This window comes from Centrocercus urophasianus, unplaced genomic scaffold (genome assembly GCF_019232065.1).
Source record: "Centrocercus urophasianus isolate 14NV4802_14NV808 unplaced genomic scaffold, USGS_Curo_1.0 seq_54, whole genome shotgun sequence".
Classification (NCBI taxonomy): domain Eukaryota; kingdom Metazoa; phylum Chordata; class Aves; order Galliformes; family Phasianidae; genus Centrocercus; species Centrocercus urophasianus.
Window position 1 is genome coordinate 1,411,175 of NW_024885133.1, and position 22,478 is coordinate 1,433,652.

The 22,478-nt window shown below is 47.5% G+C and overlaps 3 protein-coding genes across 4 annotated transcripts; 2 read left to right on the top strand and 1 right to left on the bottom strand.

The window, feature by feature from the left end:
* Positions 1-1,028: 1,028 nt before the first annotated feature.
* On the top strand, positions 1,029-9,790 carry LOC122169470 (perilipin-3-like). The gene is made up of 8 exons (XM_042835681.1): positions 1,029-1,039; positions 4,848-4,916; positions 5,378-5,573; positions 6,180-6,262; positions 6,570-7,500; positions 7,920-8,119; positions 8,311-8,439; positions 8,525-9,790. The coding sequence occupies exons 2-8, from the start codon at positions 4,860-4,862 to the stop codon at positions 9,071-9,073; spliced, it is 2,145 nt and encodes a 714-aa protein (XP_042691615.1). The 5' UTR covers positions 1,029-1,039; positions 4,848-4,859; the 3' UTR covers positions 9,074-9,790.
* Positions 9,791-10,389: 599 nt separating this feature from the next.
* Positions 10,390-13,707, top strand: TICAM1 (toll like receptor adaptor molecule 1). Of its 2 annotated transcripts, none has more exons than XM_042835690.1 (2): positions 10,390-10,413; positions 11,377-13,707. In XM_042835690.1, the coding sequence occupies exon 2, from the start codon at positions 11,584-11,586 to the stop codon at positions 13,432-13,434; it is 1,851 nt and encodes a 616-aa protein (XP_042691624.1). In that variant the 5' UTR covers positions 10,390-10,413; positions 11,377-11,583; the 3' UTR covers positions 13,435-13,707. The 2 variants fall into 2 exon arrangements, with proteins under 2 accessions (XP_042691624.1, XP_042691623.1); XM_042835689.1 differs by lacking the exon at positions 10,390-10,413 and adding an exon at positions 10,469-10,573.
* A 2,761-nt stretch (positions 13,708-16,468) lies between these two features.
* Positions 16,469-20,774, bottom strand: FEM1A (fem-1 homolog A). Its single transcript, XM_042835688.1, has one exon. The coding sequence runs from the start codon at positions 20,410-20,412 to the stop codon at positions 18,364-18,366; it is 2,049 nt and encodes a 682-aa protein (XP_042691622.1). The 5' UTR covers positions 20,413-20,774; the 3' UTR covers positions 16,469-18,363.
* Between the last annotated feature and the right edge of the window lie 1,704 nt (positions 20,775-22,478).

Below are 22,478 nucleotides of genomic sequence, written 5' to 3' on the forward strand. Positions count from 1 at the left end.
GCAGCACCTTTCCTCATTATGTATTTGCTGTGCCGAGGCGCAGGTTGGGGGCAAGAGTGCCTGCCATCTTTGGCAGTTCCAGCTCATGCTGCAGGGGAGATCTGCAAAGGAAACACCAATCGCTGAACCACAGACCGTCTGTCTTACTCCTTTGAGACTTCTGGGCAATGCCTAGTGCCAGCAAGGCATGCCATCCCAAGCACTTGCCAACCACATTGCTGGCTGCTAACACAGCTTTGGCAAAAGCCAAGCATGAGCTGCCTGCTGGCAGGGGCTGAGCCCTGACCCGAGAAATAGGCTGAACTCCTGTTCCCAAACTGCAGCTGAATGTGAGCTGCGATGCATGATCCTACACTGTGGGTGGTGTGCAAGGCCCAGACGTGAATCCCCAACAGCACAGACAGCTCTGCAGCAGTTCTTTGTTGGAAGGATTGCAGAAATAGCTCTCAATCTCTGTCTGGACAGCATGCTTGGTGCAAGTACCTCACCCATCTCTACCTGTGTAGTCTGCTGTAGGGGGCCAGCTTTGCTGGGGCATTGGACTTGATGATCTCTAGAGGTCCTTTCCAGCCCCTACAGTTCTGTGATTCTGTGATCCCCTGCTCCAGCAGGGGGATTGGACTAGATGATGTTTCATCTTGATTGGAAGACGATGCCTCATAATCCCTAACATTCTGTGATCTCCACCATGGAGCAGCAGCAGCAGGCCGAGGGCCAAGCACTGGGTGGGCCCCATGGCAGCACCTCCAGCCCCTGGTCCTACTGCAACACTCCCTGCCGGGCAGGGAACACAGCAGGGACGGATTCCCTCCAACGCGGTCCCCTAAAAGGCCCCATCAGTTTTGTCTCTATTCCGGGGGGCGGCTCAGCTCTGACCCCTCAGAGGAGCCTCCTCACACCTCCCGCTTCTCTCTTCCCATTGGCCTGGGCAGCGCGTGTCGTGCGTCCATTGGCTATCTGGTCTGCTCATCAGGCCCGCGGGTATTTAAGCGAGGCGAGGCTCCCTCTCTTTCTTGTTGAAACCGAGGACGCAGGCGAGGTAAGTGAGGGAGGGCTGGTGGGGAGGATGTTGTGGGTTGGGCATCTGGCTTATTCCTATACCGTGAGACTGCTGAGGCTGGCTCTTGCTTTGCAGCCCTCCCAGAGATGTAAGGCAGAGGCTGGGCTTCAAGCTGACTCTTGCTTCTGGGGAGCACTAAGGCTAAAATCCTTTTCCTGCTTGGGTTGTGTTCCTCCCCTATCAGCTTCCCTAGGGGCAGCTGCAGTCCCAGTGTTGTTTGCTACTTTCCCTATTGCTAGGCACAAAAGATGCCTTGGGATGGGCTACTAGAGAGACAAAGTGGCATCTTGGTGACAGTGCTTTACCTGGTATGCCAGGAAAAAGATCTTAGGGCTTGGAAGAAGCTTCTGATAAGATCCCTGTGGATCTGAGCTGTGTTGGGGCAGCTGCAGGTCCAAAAGCTCTTCTTTCTCTAGAGGGAAGAGGCAGGGCAGGGGGTCTGCAGTACATGGCTGTGCGTGATGTGCCTGCTGCTGATCTGTGATTCAGGTGGGCATGCCCTTCCTGTTGACACTACTGCCTATAGCTATTTCCCTTGATGATCACTCGGTGAAGGCATGATAATAGAGTTAACGAAGGGGTTAGTGACAAGGTAACTTCTTGCTCATGGGCGGACAGAGGCTGCATCTGTGCATGTAGCCTTGCCTGGCTGCTTGAAGGAGTACTTGGCAAACCTGTGTGGTGTTTCTCAAGACTGACAGGATTCTGCATATGGTTGTGGCTACCTGAAATTGTGTCTGTGAAAGACTTCATTACCAAAGTTGGTTCTATTGAAACCGACAGATTGAAATTCCTGTTTAGTAGTCAGCAAAGCATGTTTCTTGCTCTGCAAGTTCCAGGTGCAGTCCAGAGCTCTGGAAGTTCTTGCGTTATAATCAGTGAACAGAAAATACTGGGAAGCCCAGAAGCTATTTCTCTTTAGAATAGAAGAAATGGTTTTAATTATCTCCAAATTCTAGGAGCTTGTATGCTTCCTGTCCCAAGCAAGTACTTAGCAATGGCCACCAATGGTGTTCATTTTCCCATGGGATTCTGGGAGGGAGCAATCCTTGACTCCCACTGCAGAAGTGGTTTTAGCCTTTGAGGCATCCTAAAAGTGATAGCCTTTCCAGAAAGGTTGCAGATGTGTACTTCTGCCAGCAACTCTGTATTTGCTGTTCCAAGGCCTAAATTCTCTAATCCCATTTCCAGATCTTGCTCTACCCTGAGTGTTTGCAAACACCATGATTGGTTGAGGGCACTGCCATTTCCCCCGCAGCAGAAATTCTCTTGACCACATTATGCCAACCACATTTATGGTAACTAGGGTATTAATGATAAATCTGAAAAAAAATGCAAATAAGTGCTTCAAACAAAGATTAATACCTCTGCCCTGGACAGTCCTCCCTGCTCATATCCAAATTGTTAAATTTAGCCTCATTTGTTAATGTCCATTGAAGAGCTGCCAGGTAAGCTATTGAACTAGGCATATTAGCTGTGACTCAATCAGAGTTCCATAGATGAAACACTGAGGGGAGAAAAGATTCCTAATTGAGATCCTACCTCTCCATCCACAGGATGATGTAACAGCTTCCCTGGGGCAGAACTTGTTTCCAGAGAAAAAGAAAAGCCCTGTGCAAGCTTAAAATTGGGGATTGTTGGGTTTTTTTGTTTGTTTGTTTTTTTTAATGTGTGTATGTTGATTGTTGTCAGAGACAGAAATGAGGGGAGCTGCCTACCCCAGCAAGAAAGCACTTTTGTGCCAGGCTACCCTATTGCAGAGTGGTGATAGACTGAGGTGAAGAAAACAGGCAGGCAGCAGCTCTGGAGTTTTGGTGCCTTAGCCCTTTGTTTTGCTGAATTCCAAGTTGTGTCAAATTTGGCAATAACCAATAGCTATGTGACTATGCCACACTAGAGAGATGTACTGAGAAGTTTTGTTTTTTTCTGGAACTATTCTGAGAATGTTCTCCAGCAGTGACCTCGTATCTCTGCTGTAGCAATATGAAGTCATCTGCAAGACAAAGCTGTCCTGCTAAGGGAGAATTGGTTTGCTTAATGCAACTAGAGCAAGTAGTGATGCTGCTTCTGCTTTCTTCCTTGAGAGGCTGCCTGCTGGTAGAGGAGACTGTGGGATTTCTGCTTGCAGCTACCCCAGTTTAGAGTCACGTCTCCCAACAGAGAGTATGAAACAACTCGTGGAGCTGCTGAGTACAGCGCTTCCCTGTGATATAGCAGCACATAAGATCTGCTCCCCACCTCTGGAGGTGAGAGCACAGAAAGAGAAAACAAAACTAGCCTGTCTGCATGACTCACAAAGACACATCTATGCTACAAGCACTGGAGTTGCAACACACCCTGACTCCTCCTCTGGAGGACAGCAAACTATGTTCTAACATGACTGTGCTGTGAGGGTTGTCACTAACTGCTGCCTCCATAATTTAGGAGAGCTCTTAGTACTTCAGAGGTTGATTCTAAATCTTTGTATTTTTTTTAATTTAATTACTCCTGACTTACGCTTGCAGCTAGAGCACTACTTCTGGCTGTACTTTGTTCTGTGTGCTAACCCTGACACCAGCCAGTGAGACACTATAGTATGAGTGTTTCTCACTGTTGAGAAGTGATGCAACTCAGCAAAGGAGTTGTTTGTAATGGTGTTGAAATAGCTGTGCTTCTCAGCTTCAAAAAAACAAACTTGTTTGAGAGAGGAGTAACTACTGACTGCGCAAACCATATGGACTTTGGGCATGAAACTTGCATTCAAGCCTTGCTTTTACTTGGAGCGATTTTTCTAGAAACTTTCCCAGGCTGCTGAAGTTTAAACTGTACCTTTGATGTGGTGTTGTGTCAGCTGGCCCTCCAGAGGAAAAGGAGGGTGTCCCAGTTTGTGACAACTCCTGCTATAGGCATGTACTCTGCATCCCTGACTGCCTTGTTCACACCACAGTGCCAATTAATTCCATACATAACTTGCCAGACTGTCAAACACAGTGGCACTGATTACTGAGAAGTCTCCCCAAGCTCTGTCCATCATCTGTTCTGAGCAAACGAATGACCGTTTCACTGTTTCTGTCCCAACTCTCTGTTCCTGTTTCCACAGCAAAATGTAAGAATTAAGCAGGTCAGTGTTGACAAGAAAGAGACAGCAGTCTCTGCTGCTTATCAGATGGCAGGCATTTTGGATAGTCTGCTAGGAAGTCTAGTTCTTGGCTTGGGAATCCTGTTTGTAATGAATTCTGGTTTGAGGGATTCCCACTGGAAAAATGCTGTAGGATTTCTAAGAAGAGAGACACTAGCTGGCAAGACAGGGAAGCAGATACTGCAAGGAACAACAAGTATGCTGAAATCTCTGCTATGCCTGACTGAGGCAAGATGCAATCTTAGATCTGTCATTATTCTGGTGTGTCTGGATGTCAACCTTGATCCAAGCTAGTGAGACAATACACATTCAAGCTGTTGTATCACTTTTATACTTGAACTTCTTAAATCCCATTACAAAGTAAGAATGCTTCTGGGAGTTAGTATCATAGGAGGTGAATTTTGCTCTCCAGCAGGACCAGAACAAGTTTTTAAGTAGATGATCAGAATGCTACAGCAGGAACACAGCCTGCTCTGGAGCATCTTCATATTCTTCCCAGAGCTGTGAGACTTCCAGCATTGCTGAAGTTGGTAGCAATGCTACTGTGAAGTTCCTAGACTGCTCTGGATCCAAACTTTGTTGCCCTCTACTTCTCGCAAGTATTACTGTGACTATGGTTAACTGGCAGAATCTTAAATTGTACATCTGTGCCCTTTTTTAACCTTTCAGCTGCAGTTCACTATGGCATCAAAGCAGATCCCAAAAAAAGATTGGGAGGCTGAGGAACAGCAGCAAGAGGTAGGTACTTTATCATGTGGCAGTTAAACTACCTGTTGACATATAGTGGTTAGCAACTTCTGCCAGCATCTCAAAAACAGGCTGGGGGTAGCAGAAAGAATGACTAAATGAAGCTGTGCCTAAGTCCAAACTCATACAGAAGCCAGCTCGCCCCAGGAAATATTCCATGGCTGGCTCAGGTAATGCAAATAATTCTGAAACATTGGCTGTTATAGTTCCTACTTCTGCATTTGAACTTGATGGTGCTAAAACAAAGTTTGAGTTAGTCATGACAAGCCTGGAGCTCCAGCTTCTATTCCTGGCTTGCTACTGACAAAGACTTGTCTTTGGGCAAGTCTCTTCAACTCTGAGCCTAAAAAAAAAAGATGAGATAGACTGAATGCCTTAGAATCTTTAATAGCTTATATTCACACACTAGGTTGAGGCTGGTTCTGACTTCACACATTTCTCTATGGTTTTAGAGTGCTGTCAACCGGATAACCAACCTGCCTTTGCTTAATTCTGCATTCAACATGGTCTCATCTGCCTACAGTTCTACTAAGGAAATGCATCCTTGCCTCAGTGGTGTCTGCAATGTGGCTGAGACTGTGGCTGCAGTTGCAGTAGGCAGTGTGGTTGGTGGCGCACAGCCCATACTGAACCAACTGGATTCACAAAGTAAGCAAGGGGGCCCTTCCTATACAGGAGTAGAGAGGGAGGGGAGTTTCATGGACTCATTCAGTGACATCCTTTTTTTTTCTTTTTTTCTTTAGAGTACATTCTAGTTAATGGTAGCACTCAGCCCCCTGCTTGTTTGTTTTCAGCAGCTCAATAATTTCACTGAATTTGCTGGATGTAATATTGTTACTAGAGTATGTGAAGTCTGGCCTCTTGACTCCCCTGTAATGTTATAATGGGGTGGAAAGTATAGCAGTAATAGCAGGGTGTTAAAGTCTTTGGCTGCAGTAAATGAGGACAAGCCCAAACACAGTAGCTGCGGACACAGAAATGAAGGAAGAAAACTGGCTTACCTTTGGAAGGCCTTAGGTACACAGTAAATCTCCAACAAGATCCCTTTGCCTCTACTGTCAAGCCTTAAATGAGGTCTAGGTCGAGGTGGATCCTGGCTCCACTCCTTCCAGTCACTTAGGGGTATTGCATGCATCTCATCCTAAAACAGTGTTTTTGTTTGCTTTTGTGAGCACTCTTTGTTGGTCATTGTAGGGTCAAAACCTCTCTGAAAACTGAAGTCTAAACTGGTACTGTCTTTTTTTTTTTGTCTAGTTGCACTTGCAAATGAATATGCCTGTAAAAGACTGGATCAGCTGGAGGAGAATTTGCCTTTTCTTCAACAGCCAGCAGATAAGGTAAAAGCTTTTTCTGGGGGAGTCATGGCTTGATCTCTTGATGGAACTGTTATGGGCACAGAGGAACTTGGGGAAATAAAATTTGGCAACAGTGCTCTGTCAGGTCAGTCCCTGGTATAGGCTAAAGGACTCATAGCTAGCTGATGAAAGCTGGAGATATGCCTTCAGCATGTGGAAACAAACGTGAAACGGTGTGTTTCTCTGGTCTACTAGCAGAGTGCACACAGTTATCCACATGGAAAAGCTACTTTGGGGAAGGAAAACCCGCTTCAGGAAAAAAATAATCTTTATTCCCTTCCTGTCATAGGTATTCTCAGACACCAAACAGCTGGTTTCCACCAAAGTGACATCTGCTATGGATGCTGCCTGTGAGGCAAAAGAAGCAGTGGCTGATAAAGTGACTGAAGCTATGGATCTCACTAAAAATGCTGTTGGGGATGGTGTTAAGCTGACCAGGTCAATGGTCACTTACAGCATTAACAACGCTGTGGAGGCTGCTCAGGGTGCAAAGGACCTTGTAACTAATAAAGTGACTGAAGCAGTAGGCCTCACTAAGCACATTGTGGATGACAGTATTGGGATGACCAAGTCTGCAGTTGCCAATACGATTGTCAGTGCTGTGGAGGCTGCTCAGGGTGCCAGGGAGCTTGTCACTAACAAGGTGTCTGAAGCAGTAGACCTCACTAAACACATTGTGGAGGACAGCGTGGGACTGACTAAGTCTGCGGTTACTTCCACTATTGTCAGTGCTGTGGAAGCTGCCCAGGGTACCAAAGACCTTGTGAGTAACAAGATGACAGAAGCTGTGGATCTCAGTAAGCATGTTGTGGAGGACAGCATGGAAGTGACCAAGTCTGCAGTAGCAAATACTATTGTCAGTGCTGTGGAGGTTGCCCAGGGTGCCAAGAACCTTGTGACTAACAAGGTGATAGAGGCAGTAGATCTAACAAAAGTGGCTGTTCAGGATGGTATGGAGAAGACCAAATCAGCGGTTGCTTCAACAGTCAGTACAGCTCTGGATGCTGCGTACAGCACCATAGCTAGCAAAATAAATACAGCCCTTGAGCAGAGCAGAGAAGCCATCCAAGAGGGTGTGGAGATAACTAATTCAGTGGTGCTCAACAGTGTGAGCAAAGCCAAGGCAGTGGGACAAGCAGTGGCAGGTGGTGTTGAATCTGTCCTGGGTGTATCAGAAGATCTGGTGGATCATTACCTCCCCATGACTGAAGAAGAACTAGGTGAGAAAATGCTGAGCTGGCGGTTGTAAATGCAAAGCCTTTCTCACATGGCTAGGGAGCACCTGATGCTGAAAGAGTCATCTAAATAGACACGTAGCTCTGTATGTATCACCAGGATGGCTTTCTGTCAACGCTGCCTAGCTGCTTGCTGTGGGACAGACTTCAAGAATTTGCTAGCTACTCCTTGTCCTACAGCCTCAAGACAAACGTGGGTGCCTGCTTCAACCTGTCTGTCAAGCCTGCTTATCTGAAGAGAACACTCTGTTTGGGGACTAGCTCACCTTTAATACCTGAGCATCTGCAAACCTCTACTGCTTATACAGCAACTTCAGTCTTCTACTTTTCCAGTGTGGGATTTTACTACTCCCTGCCATTCCTTACAGCTAGCACAGCTACACCTCTGTTCTTGTTTCCTTCAGGTCAACTTGCCACTGCTGTTGAGGGATTTGGTATGGCTTCTGTGGAGGAGCAGAAACAGCAGCAGAATTATTTTGTTCGACTGGGTTCCCTCTCTAGCAAAGTCCGCCACCGAGCCTATCAGCTCTCCCTGAACAAGCTGCAGCATGTTAAACAAAGCACTCAGAATGCACTCTCACAACTACAGCTGGCAATAAATCTGGTACAAACATGGTTTTTTTTTTTTTTTTTTTTTTCCTTCTGTAACCTTTCTGCTTTAGGAGTTGGTTGTAGGTGCTTTTCCATCCTGCACCTAGCTGTGTCCCTGCCTATCTGAAGTGCTGACGGAACCACTTTTGCTTAGCTGATTGTATGTACATTGAATGCAACTATGCCTCTCATTTTTCCTATCAGATTGAATCTGTGAAAAAGGAGGTTGGCCAGAAGCTTCTGGACGGGCAAGAGAAACTCCATCAGCTGTGGGTGAGCTGGTGTCTGACTCAACCCAAGGGACACCAAGTTAAAACAGCTTCCCAAATGGAGGTATATGTGGGTGTATGTAATTGGACCTCTTGTGAATGGTGTGCATCTCATCTGCTACAGCAGCTGAGCTGTATTTCTTTCCCAGCAGATGGAATCACGGACTCTAGCTATGCTGCATATCATCACTCAGCAGCTACAAGCTATTTATGAGAATCTGAAAGTCAGCATCCATGGCCTCCCCTGGAACATCCAAGAAGCTGTGCATCAGGCAACTCAAAATATCAGGAAGCTGCACACTTCTTTTGCCAGTGCTAATTCTTTTCAGGATCTCTCCAGCACAACTCTGACCAAGAGCCGGAACTGTGTGGCTGAAGCCCAAAGGTCTCTCGATGTCTTATTTGAGTATGTAACCCAGAACACCCCTCTAAACTGGCTTGTGGGTCCCTTCAAGGCAACAGCTGAAGTGTCACAGGATAGCAGAAAGGGGAAAAAAGGTAAAAGTAATATAAAATCACTTGCTGTAGAAAAGGCTGCTTCATCAAAGGTGACTAAGAGGCCTGAAGAACCAAAAGGAGCAAAAACAAATCTGGGGGAAGCATGTGGAATGCTAGAGAAGCTAGAAGGGAAGGTAGATGCAGAAGAGGTGTTGGCTGCAAAGGAGATAATAACTAATGCGCTGAAGGAAGATCCCTGAGAAGCTCAATTCATCTGGCTAAGGCCTGTAAGAATGTTCCTTAGTCTTTTAATCATGTACCCAAAGTCAGTCATGCTGCTGCTCTCACTGTCCCAGAATGAGCTTACAGTAAGATGTAGTTTGCAAGAAGGCTTGATGACCAAGATGGGGTGATTCTGGATCTTGATGTATTTTTTCTTCAAGCATGTTAATCCAAAAAAGGAAGGTAGAGGGTCTGTACTTTTTAATTAAGTCAGCACAGCTGACTGGAGGTTCTTGCTGAGACAAGCTGTGGATGAGAAGTCTCGAGTTATTTTTAATGTTGAATTATGTTAATAACTTCATCCAAGCTGCAGAGATCTTAAGGATTATTCACTTGACCTTTGATTGTGTTTTCCTCCTGAAGTTTTAAAACTGTGTTACAGACACTACTTCCTTTCTGACTTCAGCTGGGGGTGAGAGGCTGTTTCTCAGAAGTAGCTTCTTTCTATCAGCCAAAAACTTGCTCTTTTGTAGAGGGATTTTCTTGTAAGCATGTCAATCTGCAGTGGGACTGTCTTTCCTGACTGTAAAAAGAACTTCAGTGATTATCTGTGTGTGCTTAAATTAATTCTACAAGTGAAATATTTTGTGGCTGTAAACAAAACAGGGAGGTAGGTACTGTTCACTTCTACAAAGCAGTGTTTGCTTGGGAACTGTTCCTGGTGTCACTTATTTTGTATTGGTGTGGCACCACTGCTAGGGTTGGAGTAATGGTAAAGACTTGAAAATAAAACTTGTTCTTTCCTTTACCTAGAGCAGGTTGGAAGCTTGTGTTAGACAAATCACTTGCATAATAAATGCGTTCAGTGGAAGAGCTGCACCAGGAGCAACCCTCTCCCAGTGTTCGAGCCCCACTCTGCACACACGTCACTCTCCCATCGTACCTCTGGCCCCTGGCGCTCGGAGGAGCGATGCCGAAAGCCTCTCGCTGTAAGAAAATGTAATTCCTATAGCGCATGTGCTCTTGGCAGCTTGCGTTAAGTACGTCCAGGAGCTATTACAGAGGGTGACAGCACAAGGCGTTACGGCTCATCCTCTGCCGGGGCGAGTGCAGCGGAAAGGGGGGGTGGGGGGTGGAAGGGAGGCGCTGCTTCAGGCCGGGCTTCCTGCCCCTGCTCCGCAAGCGCCGCTCCGCCCCAGCCCTGGGGCCGAGCTCTGCTCCGCCCCGCTGTTCCGAGTTTCTCCGCTTCCTCGTGTGCCAGGAGGCCCCGCCCGGGCAGCAGCGACGCCGGGCCCGGGGCAGCGCGGAGCGTCTCACTTCAGGCCTCATCCGCGACCCCAGGCCTGGCCCTGGAGGGTGCTGCTTGTGCGGGAAGGGGGTGCGTGGCGGTCTAGGGGCAGGGCCGAGGGCTCCTGGGCGGCGGGAGCGGCGCAGGTAGGACCGTACAGCCGGGGGGTGTGACGGGGAAGCGGTGCTTGTGGTGCGGCTCCGCGGAAGCGCTGCGCGTCGGGGCGGAGAGCGGCGGCCGAAGAGGCACGGTGAGAACCACAAGAAGTTTGGGGGCGTTTGGGGCATTTCGCTGAGTCACAAGGCGGAAGGGTATCAACGAGTTACAAAGGTCCCGCTCTGCTCTTTCGATGCCTGGCCTTTCATTCCTTCCTTCCCCCCATCGACTGTTTCACTGAAACGGTTTTCGTTTAAAGTGCCACAAATTTCCTCAGGTTCAGCTTGAACTCATTCATTAGGCAATTAGAGAATTTTTCTGAATGAGAAAAACAAATTTAAATTTTAGACTTTCCCCAGTTGAGAGCTATTTGTAAACACCCCAGTTTCCTTTATATGCAGAAAGCTGTTCACCAGGCTCTTTGTGGAGCTGCAGGTCTGCTATTCAATCTAACCCCGCTCAGTCAGCATTGGTGAGTGCTGCGGTTTAGGAGAGACCAGGGATTAGATACAGAAGGAGATCACACCAATGTCCACAGTGACATGAGGCAGCCCAAGAGCAGATGTGTGGGTATTCTTGGCCTTCCTGGGACTTGAAAGGGCTTTATTTCCTAGTTTGCCACTGCAAAGAGCGGCCCTGGAGGAGATGAGTGCGTGGCTTTACCCAAATACATGATTAATTTAGCAGTGACTTTAAAACTGTTGTCTATAATGTGAAAAGAATGTGAAGAACTTACTCTTTGCTTAATAACAGAGTTGGAATTATGTGTGTAGCATGTCACATGTGCTGGCATATTTGTAAGCAGTAAATGTGGGGGGAAAAAAACCAGAGCTCTGAGAGCCTGGGAGCTCTCTGCCCCATCGTGTCTCAGTATGTTCTCCCATGTTCTTCTCATAGGTTCATTTGCTCTGCTCTTCAGGACAGAGATAGCTCACTTCTGAGTCGAATCACTGAGCTGCAAAAAGGCATTGCTTGCATGGTACAGGAAGTACAACCAGGGCAATGCAGAGCACTGCGGGGAAATAAACCTTGAATCCAAATGCTGTAATATGCTTTTTCCATCCACGCTGCTACAGTCCATCATCTTGGCCACCAGCTGATGAGATGGCACAGAGTGCTGACGTCGAGCCAAGCTTTGAGGACATTTTTAATATCAACAGGGATTCTCAGAGGGACGCAGTCAATAGCATCCCGGTTGTAGATCAGGAAAGGTGTGGCTCAGCTATCAGCACTGTGGATTCAGATTGTGAGTTTCGGACACTGAGATCTGATGTGAGCACAGGATTTGTCCGTATGACCAGCCCAAACAGCATGGCAAAAAGCTCCCCAATGAAGATTAGAAACACTTCAGACTTTTCAGGCCCACAGACCTTGCAATCCTCAGGGATCTCCAATTCCTTCACCAATCTCCTGATCAGTCAATCGCCAACAGCTATTTTTCGCACGCCAACTCTTTCCTGTGAGTCCAGTCTGCTGTGTGAAGAGATCACCAGTGATACTGGACAGCCTGATGGAGAGAGACAGAGCCACAGCCTGCAGGAAACAGGCAGCTCCAGCAGTCATTCCACTCAGGACACAAATCCCCAAGTCCCCCATCTGGGGAAGACACTGCAGGTCAGTTCCTGTCATCCATCTCTCCCTATTGTTGAAACACAGCTGCCCACACTTGGTGCTGTGGGCCAACCTGTTGAGAGTGATGATATTTCCAGCACAGTGATAGCAGAACCTCAGGTACCAAAAAAAAACAGAGACCAAAAGCAAAAATTATCTACAAGTCTTCCCTATTCAAGAACGACAATAAATACTGGTCCTGCTTGCATACCCATAGAAGACTCTTACATTCCAGCAGGCACTTCCAACTCCGCAGCTGCTTCCACTTCAGTTTGTTCCTTTCCTCCTCAAACCAATTCCTCTACAACCATTCCCTCTCCTCTTCAGAGTGTTCCTTACAGCGTACCATTTCCCACTCCCCTCCACACATCCGCCTCTCCAACTTGCCCTCCTCCTTTAAAAACTGTGAAAGCAGCATTAGCACCAGAGCCCAGTGGTGAAAAGAAAAAGTTCTTCACTTTTGTTGTTCTACATGCTTGGGAAGATGAGCATATTGCATGTCGCATCAAGGACCTGCTGGAGAACATGGGGGTGCCCAATGGTGCCACATTCTGTGAGGACTTCCTCATTGCAGGACACAACCAGCTGACTTGCTTTCAGGATGCTATGGAAAACTCTGCTTTCCTCATCCTTCTGCTGACCAAGAACTTTCTGTGCCACCAGTGTATGTTTCAAACAAACTCAGCTCTAATGGAGTCCATCCAGCGACCTTCCAAGCACAACTCTGTCATTCCTTTTGTACCTAAGGAGAATCCATTGGAGCGGAGTCAGATTCCCAGCATGCTCAGTGTGCTGGTGGCCTTGGATGAGAACTCTCCTGTGTTTGCCAGGACAGTGCAGAACACCTTTACCCCCGAGAAAATCAATGAAAGGAAGGCCATGTGGTGCCAGATACAGCAAGTCCAAGAGCAGAAAAGGAAGCAAGAGCTATATCAGGATCACTGCCAAACACTGCAGAACTTAGGTGCTCTGACCCTTGGCTCCCTTCCCCAGATGTCTCCATCAGTAGTGCAGCTGAATCAGTCAAGCCTAGAGCAGCTGCTAGAACAGCTCCTGCCTCTCCAGTTATCCCAACAATGCCATCCTCCAACGTCTGTCTCTGCTGCCACACACCCACTTCTCCAGGCTGGTCATCCCACATCTACCCAGCTGGGTCCCTCTCCTTCCCAACCACTTAATCTCCCATCAGGCCAGCACTACAGGACTGCAGATCCAGGAGGTGCCCATCCCATCATCATTCAACATGCTCGAATGGTTCAAATTGGGAACCACAACACAATGCATGTGGAAACTGCTGCACCAGGTCCACAGGACAGTGGGGAAGAATCCAGGGAGAATGCTTAATCGGAGATGCAAAAAGTCAGCTAGAGTCACCCACTCTTCATTTCAAACTCTAGACTAGAGAGATTCTGCTGGAAAAGGGACTATTCTGATTTCAGTGGGGCCTAATAGCCTCTATTTCTTGGAGCACAGGAGAAAAGTGCCTTCTTTTACAAAGAGGTTGTCATTTCCTCAGATTACTATCCATTTGCTTATTTTCCTTTAACCGAGAAAACAATTTTCTTGATTTTCTGAGGATTAACTGAAAGGTTTGATAAATAAATTTTAATTAATTTATATTTGCATTTCTCCAGTTGTTTCCTGTAAAATCAGAAAAGGGACAGCTGGGGATATCTCTCTATGTCTAGCTCTTAAGTGGAGGGGGCTGGGAGATAGCACATCTGGATTATGTTTCATAATCTGCTGCTGACCCTCAGTAATCTGAGGGAAAATCTGAGAATTCTTTGGGGAGTCACTGTGGCCTCCTGTGAAGGTGCTCTGCACTGCAAGGTCACACTGGCTGCCCTCTTTGCTTGTGGTTGCAGTGTGGCCTGTTCATATCGGTGCCTACTATGTGCACATGGCACGCTCCCCTTGCTGCTGCTGTGCAGCGCCATTTCCCCCAGCCTCACATCAGAGCTGGGAAAATTCATGAAACTTGCTTCAAAAAATTCTGAGAGGCTGTGGGCCTCTAGGCTGAGGCATCAGGAGATAACTATTCTCAGTTCTCCCCTGAAACTGCAAAGAGACAAGCTTTGTGTTTGTGAGATAGAATTCCCACATGCCCCTAGAGGCATGGTTTAAGAAAAATATTTTAAAGAAAACTCTGTTAAACTCAAAGGACCAAGATTATACACCAGGTATGAGGCTAAATAAGAACTTTACAGGAAAGCTGTACTTTGGGAAAAACAAAAAACAAAACAAAACAAAACAAAACAAAAAACAAAGGTAGAATGCAAAGGAGGAAAATTTGGAGAAAGTCTAAGAAAGCAGAAGCTGTGGGTTCTCCTTTATCTGTTTTGAAAAGTTCACAGATGGGATTAGGCCCTGCTAGACTGGCTGTTATACACAGAAATATGCTCTACTGAGATTATTCCTTCCATTTATTTTACCACCTTTGAGGGAAAAGTTTGACTCAAAACCAGAAGTGTTGAGCAGAGCATTACAAGAGTGAAGAAAGGCCAGTGACATGGAGATATTCTGCAGGATCTGGGCAATGGCTCTATGAGGCAGACCTCTACTAGGCTTTTAGCCCAAGGAGGGCATCTGAAGCACAATGCCAACCTGCTTGCTCAGCCTGATGGGTGTTGCCATGGCCATTTGCCTGTTCTGTCAGCAGAGGTCAGACCAAAGCCACCAGGTGTCTAGAAACTGTTTCCTCTGCCAAGCAGACTCAAAGTGACAGCAGCAAACTCCAGAGCCTACTGGCACTGCTCCAGGGTCCGTGCAAGCTGTAGGGCAGCTCACCCTACCTACTCCTCACCCTGGGAAGAGCCAGAGAGCTACCAAGTGCTCATTAAAGACAGCCTTCAGGGCCAGTGCAATTGATACACAGCAGGTGACTCCCATTCCTGATATTACTGCTGATATTTGTGTGCTCATGTCACTCTGAATACTTGCCCTGGTATATTTCAAATCAAGAGAAGCCAGCCTTGTCTGGAAGCCAACAAGCAGGACTACTACAGGCCATCCTGGTCACGTACTATCCAAGCAGAGTGCCCAAAGGGTGATAGAAGAACTCATAAGTCTGTTCACAGAATGTCTCTCTATCTCCCTTCCTTGACCTCAAGGAAGGCTTAGCTCCTCCTGGGCCTCCTTGGCTAAGACCTAGTGCAAGATAAAGGGACTTGGACAAACCAAAGCCCCCTCTGTCCTGCTTAAGAGCTGCCATCAGTTGCTGGCTTCCAGCTTTGAAACAGTTTGACTTCTGTTTCTCACACTGACCTAATAATAAAGGATTAACTCATTTATGCTTTACAGAGCCTGCTGAAATTCTTGTGGTGGTTGCATTCTTTCTAAAGATGATCCTATTTTCTCTACATCACCTTTGTTAGAATAGGCATTGTATTACTGCAACATTGTCACACTGCAGTTGTGCAGCCTCCAAATCCTCTGAAGAAAGCATATACATCAATCTTGCTCCATTTATTATGCTTTCTATAAATTTTATAAACCTTGCAAATCTGGTCAGCTGGAAACTGCTCCAGTTTGTAAACAGTCACAACAAGTTTGCTTGGAGTGGAGAAACAGAGAAAGACACAGCAGCAGGCAGTAAAATACTCTGCAGGGTGCTTTTTTTAAAGCTTATTGTACACTGATTTCCAAGTGACTCAAAAGGTGTGACTGCCACATAACAGGCAAAGCCTATTTCAACTGCAGCAACAAGTTCACTCACTCCACATTTTCAGGGCTGTCTTTGTTCTTCCTCATCATGGAAAGGAAGCTTGTCACTCTTTGTTTTCACAAGAGAACATACACGTGTTTGTGACCTTCTGATTTTTCCCCTGTGTTTCTCTGTGAAGCTGAGAAATGCTCAACAATGACCAAGCTATTGCAAATTATTTTTGAGGAATGATCAGTGAAGGGAAAAACTTTCAAATATTTTATACATCTTTTCCTTTCCTGCCCAGGGAAGGCTATTTTTTAAATCCAAATCATTGTTTTGAAACTAGCTCCAGAAACTTTAATTATTTTGTTTTGCTTTTCATCTGCCACTGATAGCTCTGGAGCTTAAAAACAAATTGATGACAGCCACATTGCATCCCTCTTCCTGCCTGTCCTGACTGTGTATAAGGCTGGTAATATCTGAGTCAAAAGATTATAATCCCTTCCTACTTCATTTACATAAGACAAAGCAAAGTATATAAAGATATGTCATTCAAGTATCAGTGTTATCCCTTTTCAGGGGAAATGTTTGCATCTGCAGTGTAGATTAACTCTTCCCATGAGTAAATTCAGATGAAATGAAACAGAATTACCATATCCACAAACATACCATTGCTACGAAACAAGGAGTTGAAAATAGAGGCTTACCAGCAAGAAGTCCAAGGCACTTACATCCTAGCAGCCATTTTTTTTTTGTTTTATTATTTAAAGTTAAGAGCACTCATCAGCTCACAAATTAACAAATTCCATTCCTGCATTTTAGATCAAGTTTCAGCCAAAATGAGGGGGGAAAAATGCAGCAAAACTACATGTGAACTTTACATCTCAGTAAAAGTTAGAACTCCTTACTTTATAAATAGAACTTATAGTTAACACTGCAAAAATGTAATGGCAGATCTCTAGTATCTTTAAGGAGCAGAGAGTATTGGATTATTGAGGTTTATGAGTATGCTGGCTTATACATACACATAGAGAAGCTTCAGAAGCATATAGCACATGGCTGTTTACCAGGGTTCTGTACTCCCAATCTTGACATTTCTCAAAAGCTGAGGCAGCTGCTTCACCCTCAACTGTGCTTTCCATTCTGCCCAGACCAAAAAAGGAGCCAGAGGGCGCCAAAGTCCCTCCTCCTGCAAGAAGATAAACTGCTTGAACAGCATCGTGTTTACACCAAGAAGGGTTCTGCTAATGTAGGCAAATACCTACCCCAAGACTACAAATTTAAAGAGGAAAAAAAAGCTGCATGCAGATTCTAATTAGAGAAATGAGCTTGCCTAACAGTAGCCAGATGAGATTTCAAATTCTATTCCTGATGTAGCACCGCCACCCTCAGTAAATATACAGAAAGAATCAGAAGCCAAAAACAGATATTAACAATCTACTTCATGCAGGTCTTCAAAATGGGATACTAACAGAGCCTCCTGGGTTGATATCAATAAGCCCAGAAGGTGCCCTTAACTTACATTTCTTTCTTCTTTCATACGGACATGCTACACTCACTGGCTCAATTAAAAAATCCTAAGCACTACCCACACTCACACTGTAAGTACTTCCCATCCTAAAGGGGTTTACCAGAATACATCCTCAGAGATGGTTAAAAGTGCATAGGCTGGGCTCTGAAACTTGGCTATATTCATTCTGTACAGCTCAGTGTGATCACCTGCTGAGCTCTGGAGCTGAAGGACCCTGTTTGGGAAAGGGAGTTAATGTGTGCAGAATGGGCAAGGCAAAATCTTGAATTCCAATTAGCATTTTGTTTCTGAGGTCACAGGTTTTCTTCCCCATTCATATCAATATCTTCCGATGAAACTGTAACCAGAACTGATCTTACTATATCTTACTTGGATTGAAGTAGTCTTGCAGCATAGATAGGGCCTGGCTCTAAAAGAGAAAAAATAACCCATATTTATGCACAATCATCGAAATCTTCAACATCACTTCCTACATGGCCAACCAAGGAAAAAAGAAAACAAACAAAAAAATAATCACCATACCCTGCCCTACTGTCATGCAAAGCAACTACCTCAGCAGAGAATAAGCCACTTTGCCATCAGACCAGTACTGTATCAAGTCTGAGGAGGAGGCAGGGAAAGAACTAGATGGAAAATACTTTATTCCACTCTTGCATTCCTAACTGTTCAATTTTGGGGATGGAAAGGGATAGAGTGCATATGTGACATGTAGCTGTTCCAAAGCTTAATGCTGTGTTAATTCTGCACTAATGGGAAAGGCAGCAGGTCCCAGGGATCTTCGTTTTCCTTCCTCCTCAGGATAAGATGGTTCGTATGGAAAAACGCAGGGGCTGCAGCCTTCTCTGGATACAGTGCTCTATGGAGATAACTAGTACCTGAAGGTGGCAATGAAGGATAGCCATGAGCTCTTGACCCTCCTCTTCCCCCACCCCCGCACTCGCCAGCTTGCCAGTGACAAGTAAGGACAAAGCTTGCAGCCCATCAACACAAAACGGCCTTTGACACCCAGACAAAGATAGCCTTAAGTTTCAGGCTGTGCTACTTCCTGGGGGTGAAGTTAGTGCCAAGAAAGGCTTGGGAGTTCAGCTCTCCCACTCTAGTGTAGTTCAATGAAGGCTTCCAGCTCCTCAGGGATGAAGCCCTTGTAGGGAATCTTGTGCTTGTCCAGGACACGAGCAGCAAGGCACTGGAGGGTGATGTAATTGAAGGGCTGCATCATGCTCTTGGAGAGCAGCTTCTCATCCAGCAGCTCGTAAGCAGTCTGCTTGAAGGCATTGGTGGCATCCATATGGGCTCCAGCCTCCATCAGTGCACTCATGATCAGTGGGCAGTTATTGCGAGCAGCAACATGCAGCGGGGTGTTGTTGTCATAGTCACGGCTGTCTGGGTCAGCCCCACACTCCAGAAGCAAGTTAACAACATGAAGTGATGGGAACTTGCCCACTGGGTAGCGTCCCACTGTTGTGGTATCTTTGTCCACAGCCATATGCAAAGGGGTGAAGCCATTCTTGGCTCGAGGGCTACACTTCAGCAGGCGGTAGATAGTTTGGCGCTTCTGGTGCTCCTGCTCTGGGGTGCATTCCACCTTCTCCAGCAGGAAAACCAGGTGGAGAATAATGGCCAGTGTCTTGGTGAACTGTGCCGAGTCAACTACAGGATCCTTGCCATGCATAAGTGCTCTCTCTACCTCCCGGACACCTTTGCTCAGTACTCCCATGAGATCAGAGAAGCCCAGCTGGGTAGCTAAAGTGCCTTTGGAGCGGTCCTGAAGCACATAAGAGAAAAGCTCAGCAAAGGAAAGGAAACTACTGGCTGTCATAGGGCTGAGAGGCTCCAGATTGCCTTGCTGCATGTCAAGAGCATACTTCCACAAGTTAATACAGCGTTCAAAATTGCCTGAGTCAGCATAGACAGCCCCTCGATAGCGGATATAATAGGAAGTGTCTGGGTGCGAAGGACCCAAGATGCGCTCTCTAATGAGCAGTGCCTGCATGCGCATCTCATCTGGATCAGTAATCAAGGCTTCTAGCTCCTCCAACGAACTTACTTCTCGTGAGTAATCGTATGCCAGCACAAGCTGCCTTGGTTCAGGTTTAGGCAGGTACTGACCACCCTCGTATCGAAGCTCCATTGCCCTTCGCCAATACTTGTGGGCTCCCAAAAGGTCACGTTTCTTATCCACAAATGTGGCACCTAGCAACTCCAGTGCTTCCACAGCAGCCTCTCGAGTGCAGAATACGTTAGGAACCTGCTGGTCATCCTGACTGGAAGCTGATGCACAACATCTCTCATGCTGCTCTTTGTCGCAGCCCTCAGGAGTTTTCCGACCAGCGCTGCAGCACCTCTGATGGCTCCCACCCAAAGCACAGGTCTCGTTTTGGTTCCCTGCAACATCCTCTTCCTCCTGCTGCAGCCCTCCCTGGATGAGATATTCTACAATATTGGTATGCCCAGTAACACTGGCAGCCAGCAGAGGAGTCATGCCATAGCCATCTTTCTCCATGCGGGCTTTGGAGCGGAGCAGTAGCTGCAGGATCTCCAGGCTGCCTGACTCTGCACAGTCATGCAGGGCCGTGTTCCCCTTCACGCTCCTGCGGTTGACATCAGCCCCTTTCTCCAGCAAGTAACGTGCAATCTCCCGGTGCCCTTTGTAGCAAGAAATCATCAAACAAGTGTGTCCATGCCGGTTCGCTACCTCCAGGTCAGCCCCGCGCTCTCCAACCAAGTAGCGCACAATCTCCAGGTGCCCGTCAAAGCAGGCAGCCCTCAGTGGCGTGGAGTTGGTCAGCGTGGTCTGGTTCACTGAGGCACCATGATCCAAGAGACTGCGCACCACCCCCAGGTGCCCGGCAGCAGATGCGGCCCACAGCGGCGGGGCCCCCTCGATGGTTTCTCCATCGAAGTTGACAGATCCACCCTCTTCCACGCGGGCCCCACAGTGATCCAGGAGGTACTCCACCACCTCTAGGTGTCCGTGGCGGGCAGCGATCAGCAGCGGAGTGCTCCCACCCCCGGAGCCATCACCTCCACCAGGCCCTGCTGTCAGCGCTTCCAGTTCCTCCCGGCTGCGGCTGCCCAGAAGCTTCTGTAGCAGCTTTAGCTTCCCATCGCGGGCCGCGTTGTACACGGCCGTGCGCAGGTCCATGGCGACGGGGGCCGCACCGAACGCGTCGGCCGCCTCCTGGCCATGGACCGGTTCCGCCTCTGCGGACCCAAATCGGCCCCGGGATGGGGAACGGGCGAGGGTGGCCCCCGGCGAGGAGGAGCCCTACGGGAGCGGAGACATTCGGCGAGACGGCCCTTACCCGACGGCGACAACCTTCACTCTCTTCGCCCAGCCGCCATCTTAGGTTGGAACGCGAAACAAAATGGCGCCCGGACGGCTCGGGGGACGGAGATGGAGGGAGATGATGGGAAATGTAGTCTCGCGCCCGGCAGGCAACGCGAGGGTTCCCCCGTAGGGACTCCGTCTCCCGGCACGCAAGGGGGAAGGGGCCACCACAGCCTGCGCCGAGACTCCGTGCAGGATGCTGTGTGAAATGCAGTCCGAGCAAGGCACAGAACGCAGCCCTTCCCCGCGGATTCCAGGAGCGCCGAGGCCGCGTTACCCGGCGCACCCCGCGCCCGTCAGCGCAGGGGCTTCTGGGGGAGGAGGAGGGTGGGAAGTGGTGGTGATGGGGGTGGGTGGTTTCGGGGCGGCTGCAGTGAGCGCCGCGGTTTCCCTTCCACAGTGTGGATTAGACGGGGTCTGGCGGTGAGGGCCGCAGTTCTCACAGGGAAAGCAGAGCGGCTGGGGGGAGGTGGGCCTGGCTCTGAGTTGGTCAAAAGGCGGGAAAAGAAAAAGAGTCGCTCTGTGCCGGAATACCCTGAGAGCCCCAGCGCGGCCTGAAGCCTCAGTTTCTGTGTAGAGCCGATAGGCTTTTGGCATCCAAAACCCTTCCGTAACCTTACGTGTACAAATTTCATTGGGGGTTTAATTTCTGTTTCGTTCCTTGAAGTGATTGAACTCCAAAAGGCTAGAGCTGCACGTCGTCAGGCTGTGCGTTATGAACTGCTTGGGGTTGGCAGTGCTGTGGACGGACAAGGTCTGCCCGCGGCACGGCGCTGTCAGAGCAGCGCTCTCAGAGCGCAGGACGCAACGTGCAGCTTTATCTGTGCCCAAATGCTGATGCGGAGCGAAGCACAAATATTTAAGGCCATAAACACCCTGGTTGAGGTTAGTAAAGCTTGGGTTACTAGAGCCTATTTTTAGGGTGCAAGCCAAATTTAAGTTGCTCAAATCTTTATATGGGGAATTGGTACCAGGTTTCTCCTGTTGTGTTTTATTTATAGTGTTCCTCTCCTTTCCCAGTAAATAAGATTAGCTTCATTATTTCTATTACCATTACTTAGTCTATCATTGTTATTGTTCAGTCCATCCATTCTTCCACCCATTTAGGTCTTGTCTGGAATTACCTAGGATTATGCTGCTAATGCATGTTGCCTTCACACAGAATATAATTTTTGTTGCTTAGAAACTGCTTTTGCATAACAGACAGCGTGGGCCTAATTTTCACTTCAGCAGCTGTTAAAGTCACTGGGAGCAGCAGGTGTTCAGTGCTCCTGACAGCCAAAGCCAGTGTCTGTGACAGAATTCCCACACAAAGTTGGGCTGCATGCGTGTGTCCTCTGCATGAGCAGTGTGCTTGGGGACAGAGCAGCTTCACACTGAAAAGAAAACAAGCCAAGTTTTCCAAGCACCTTGGATGTGCATGCTGTGCAAGTGCTGTGTGAGGACAGGAGAAGTGGCTATGTGCACTGGAATATTTGCTGTGTGACTATCCTAATGTTCCCTCTGCAAATCCACACCTGTGTTCACAAGCTAAAAATTGTGTTTGCCTATGTAAATAGTTGTCAGCAATGAGTTTGGACACAGGTGGTCCATTTTAATGGAGTTTCGTGTGTGTGTGCATGCACTAGCTGACTGTAGAATCATAGAACCATAGAATTGCTCAGGTTGGAAAAGACCTTAAAGATCAGCAAGTCCAACTGCAACCTAACCATACCACCCTAACTCTAACAACCCTCTGCCAAATCATGTCCCTGAGCATCACATCCAAATGGTTTTTAAATGCATTCAGGGATGATGACTCAGTCACCTCCCTGGACAGCCTATTCCAGTGCTTAACAACCCTTTCTGTAAAGAAGTTTTTCCTGGTATCCAACCTAAAC

Excerpts from the sequence above, each read along its gene's own strand:
- FEM1A (XM_042835688.1), bottom strand. The coding sequence starts at position 20,412 with ATGGACCTGCGCACGGCCGTGTACAACGCGGCCCGCGATGGGAAGCTA.
- LOC122169470 (XM_042835681.1), top strand. The coding sequence starts at position 4,860 with ATGGCATCAAAGCAGATCCCAAAAAAAGATTGGGAGGCTGAGGAACAG. Across the intron at positions 6,263-6,569 it reads TTCAACAGCCAGCAGATAAG|GTATTCTCAGACACCAAACA; the intron begins GTAAAAGCTTTT and ends TTCCTGTCATAG. Across the intron at positions 8,120-8,310 it reads TACAGCTGGCAATAAATCTG|ATTGAATCTGTGAAAAAGGA; the intron begins GTACAAACATGG and ends TTTTCCTATCAG.
- TICAM1 (XM_042835690.1), top strand. The coding sequence starts at position 11,584 with ATGGCACAGAGTGCTGACGTCGAGCCAAGCTTTGAGGACATTTTTAAT.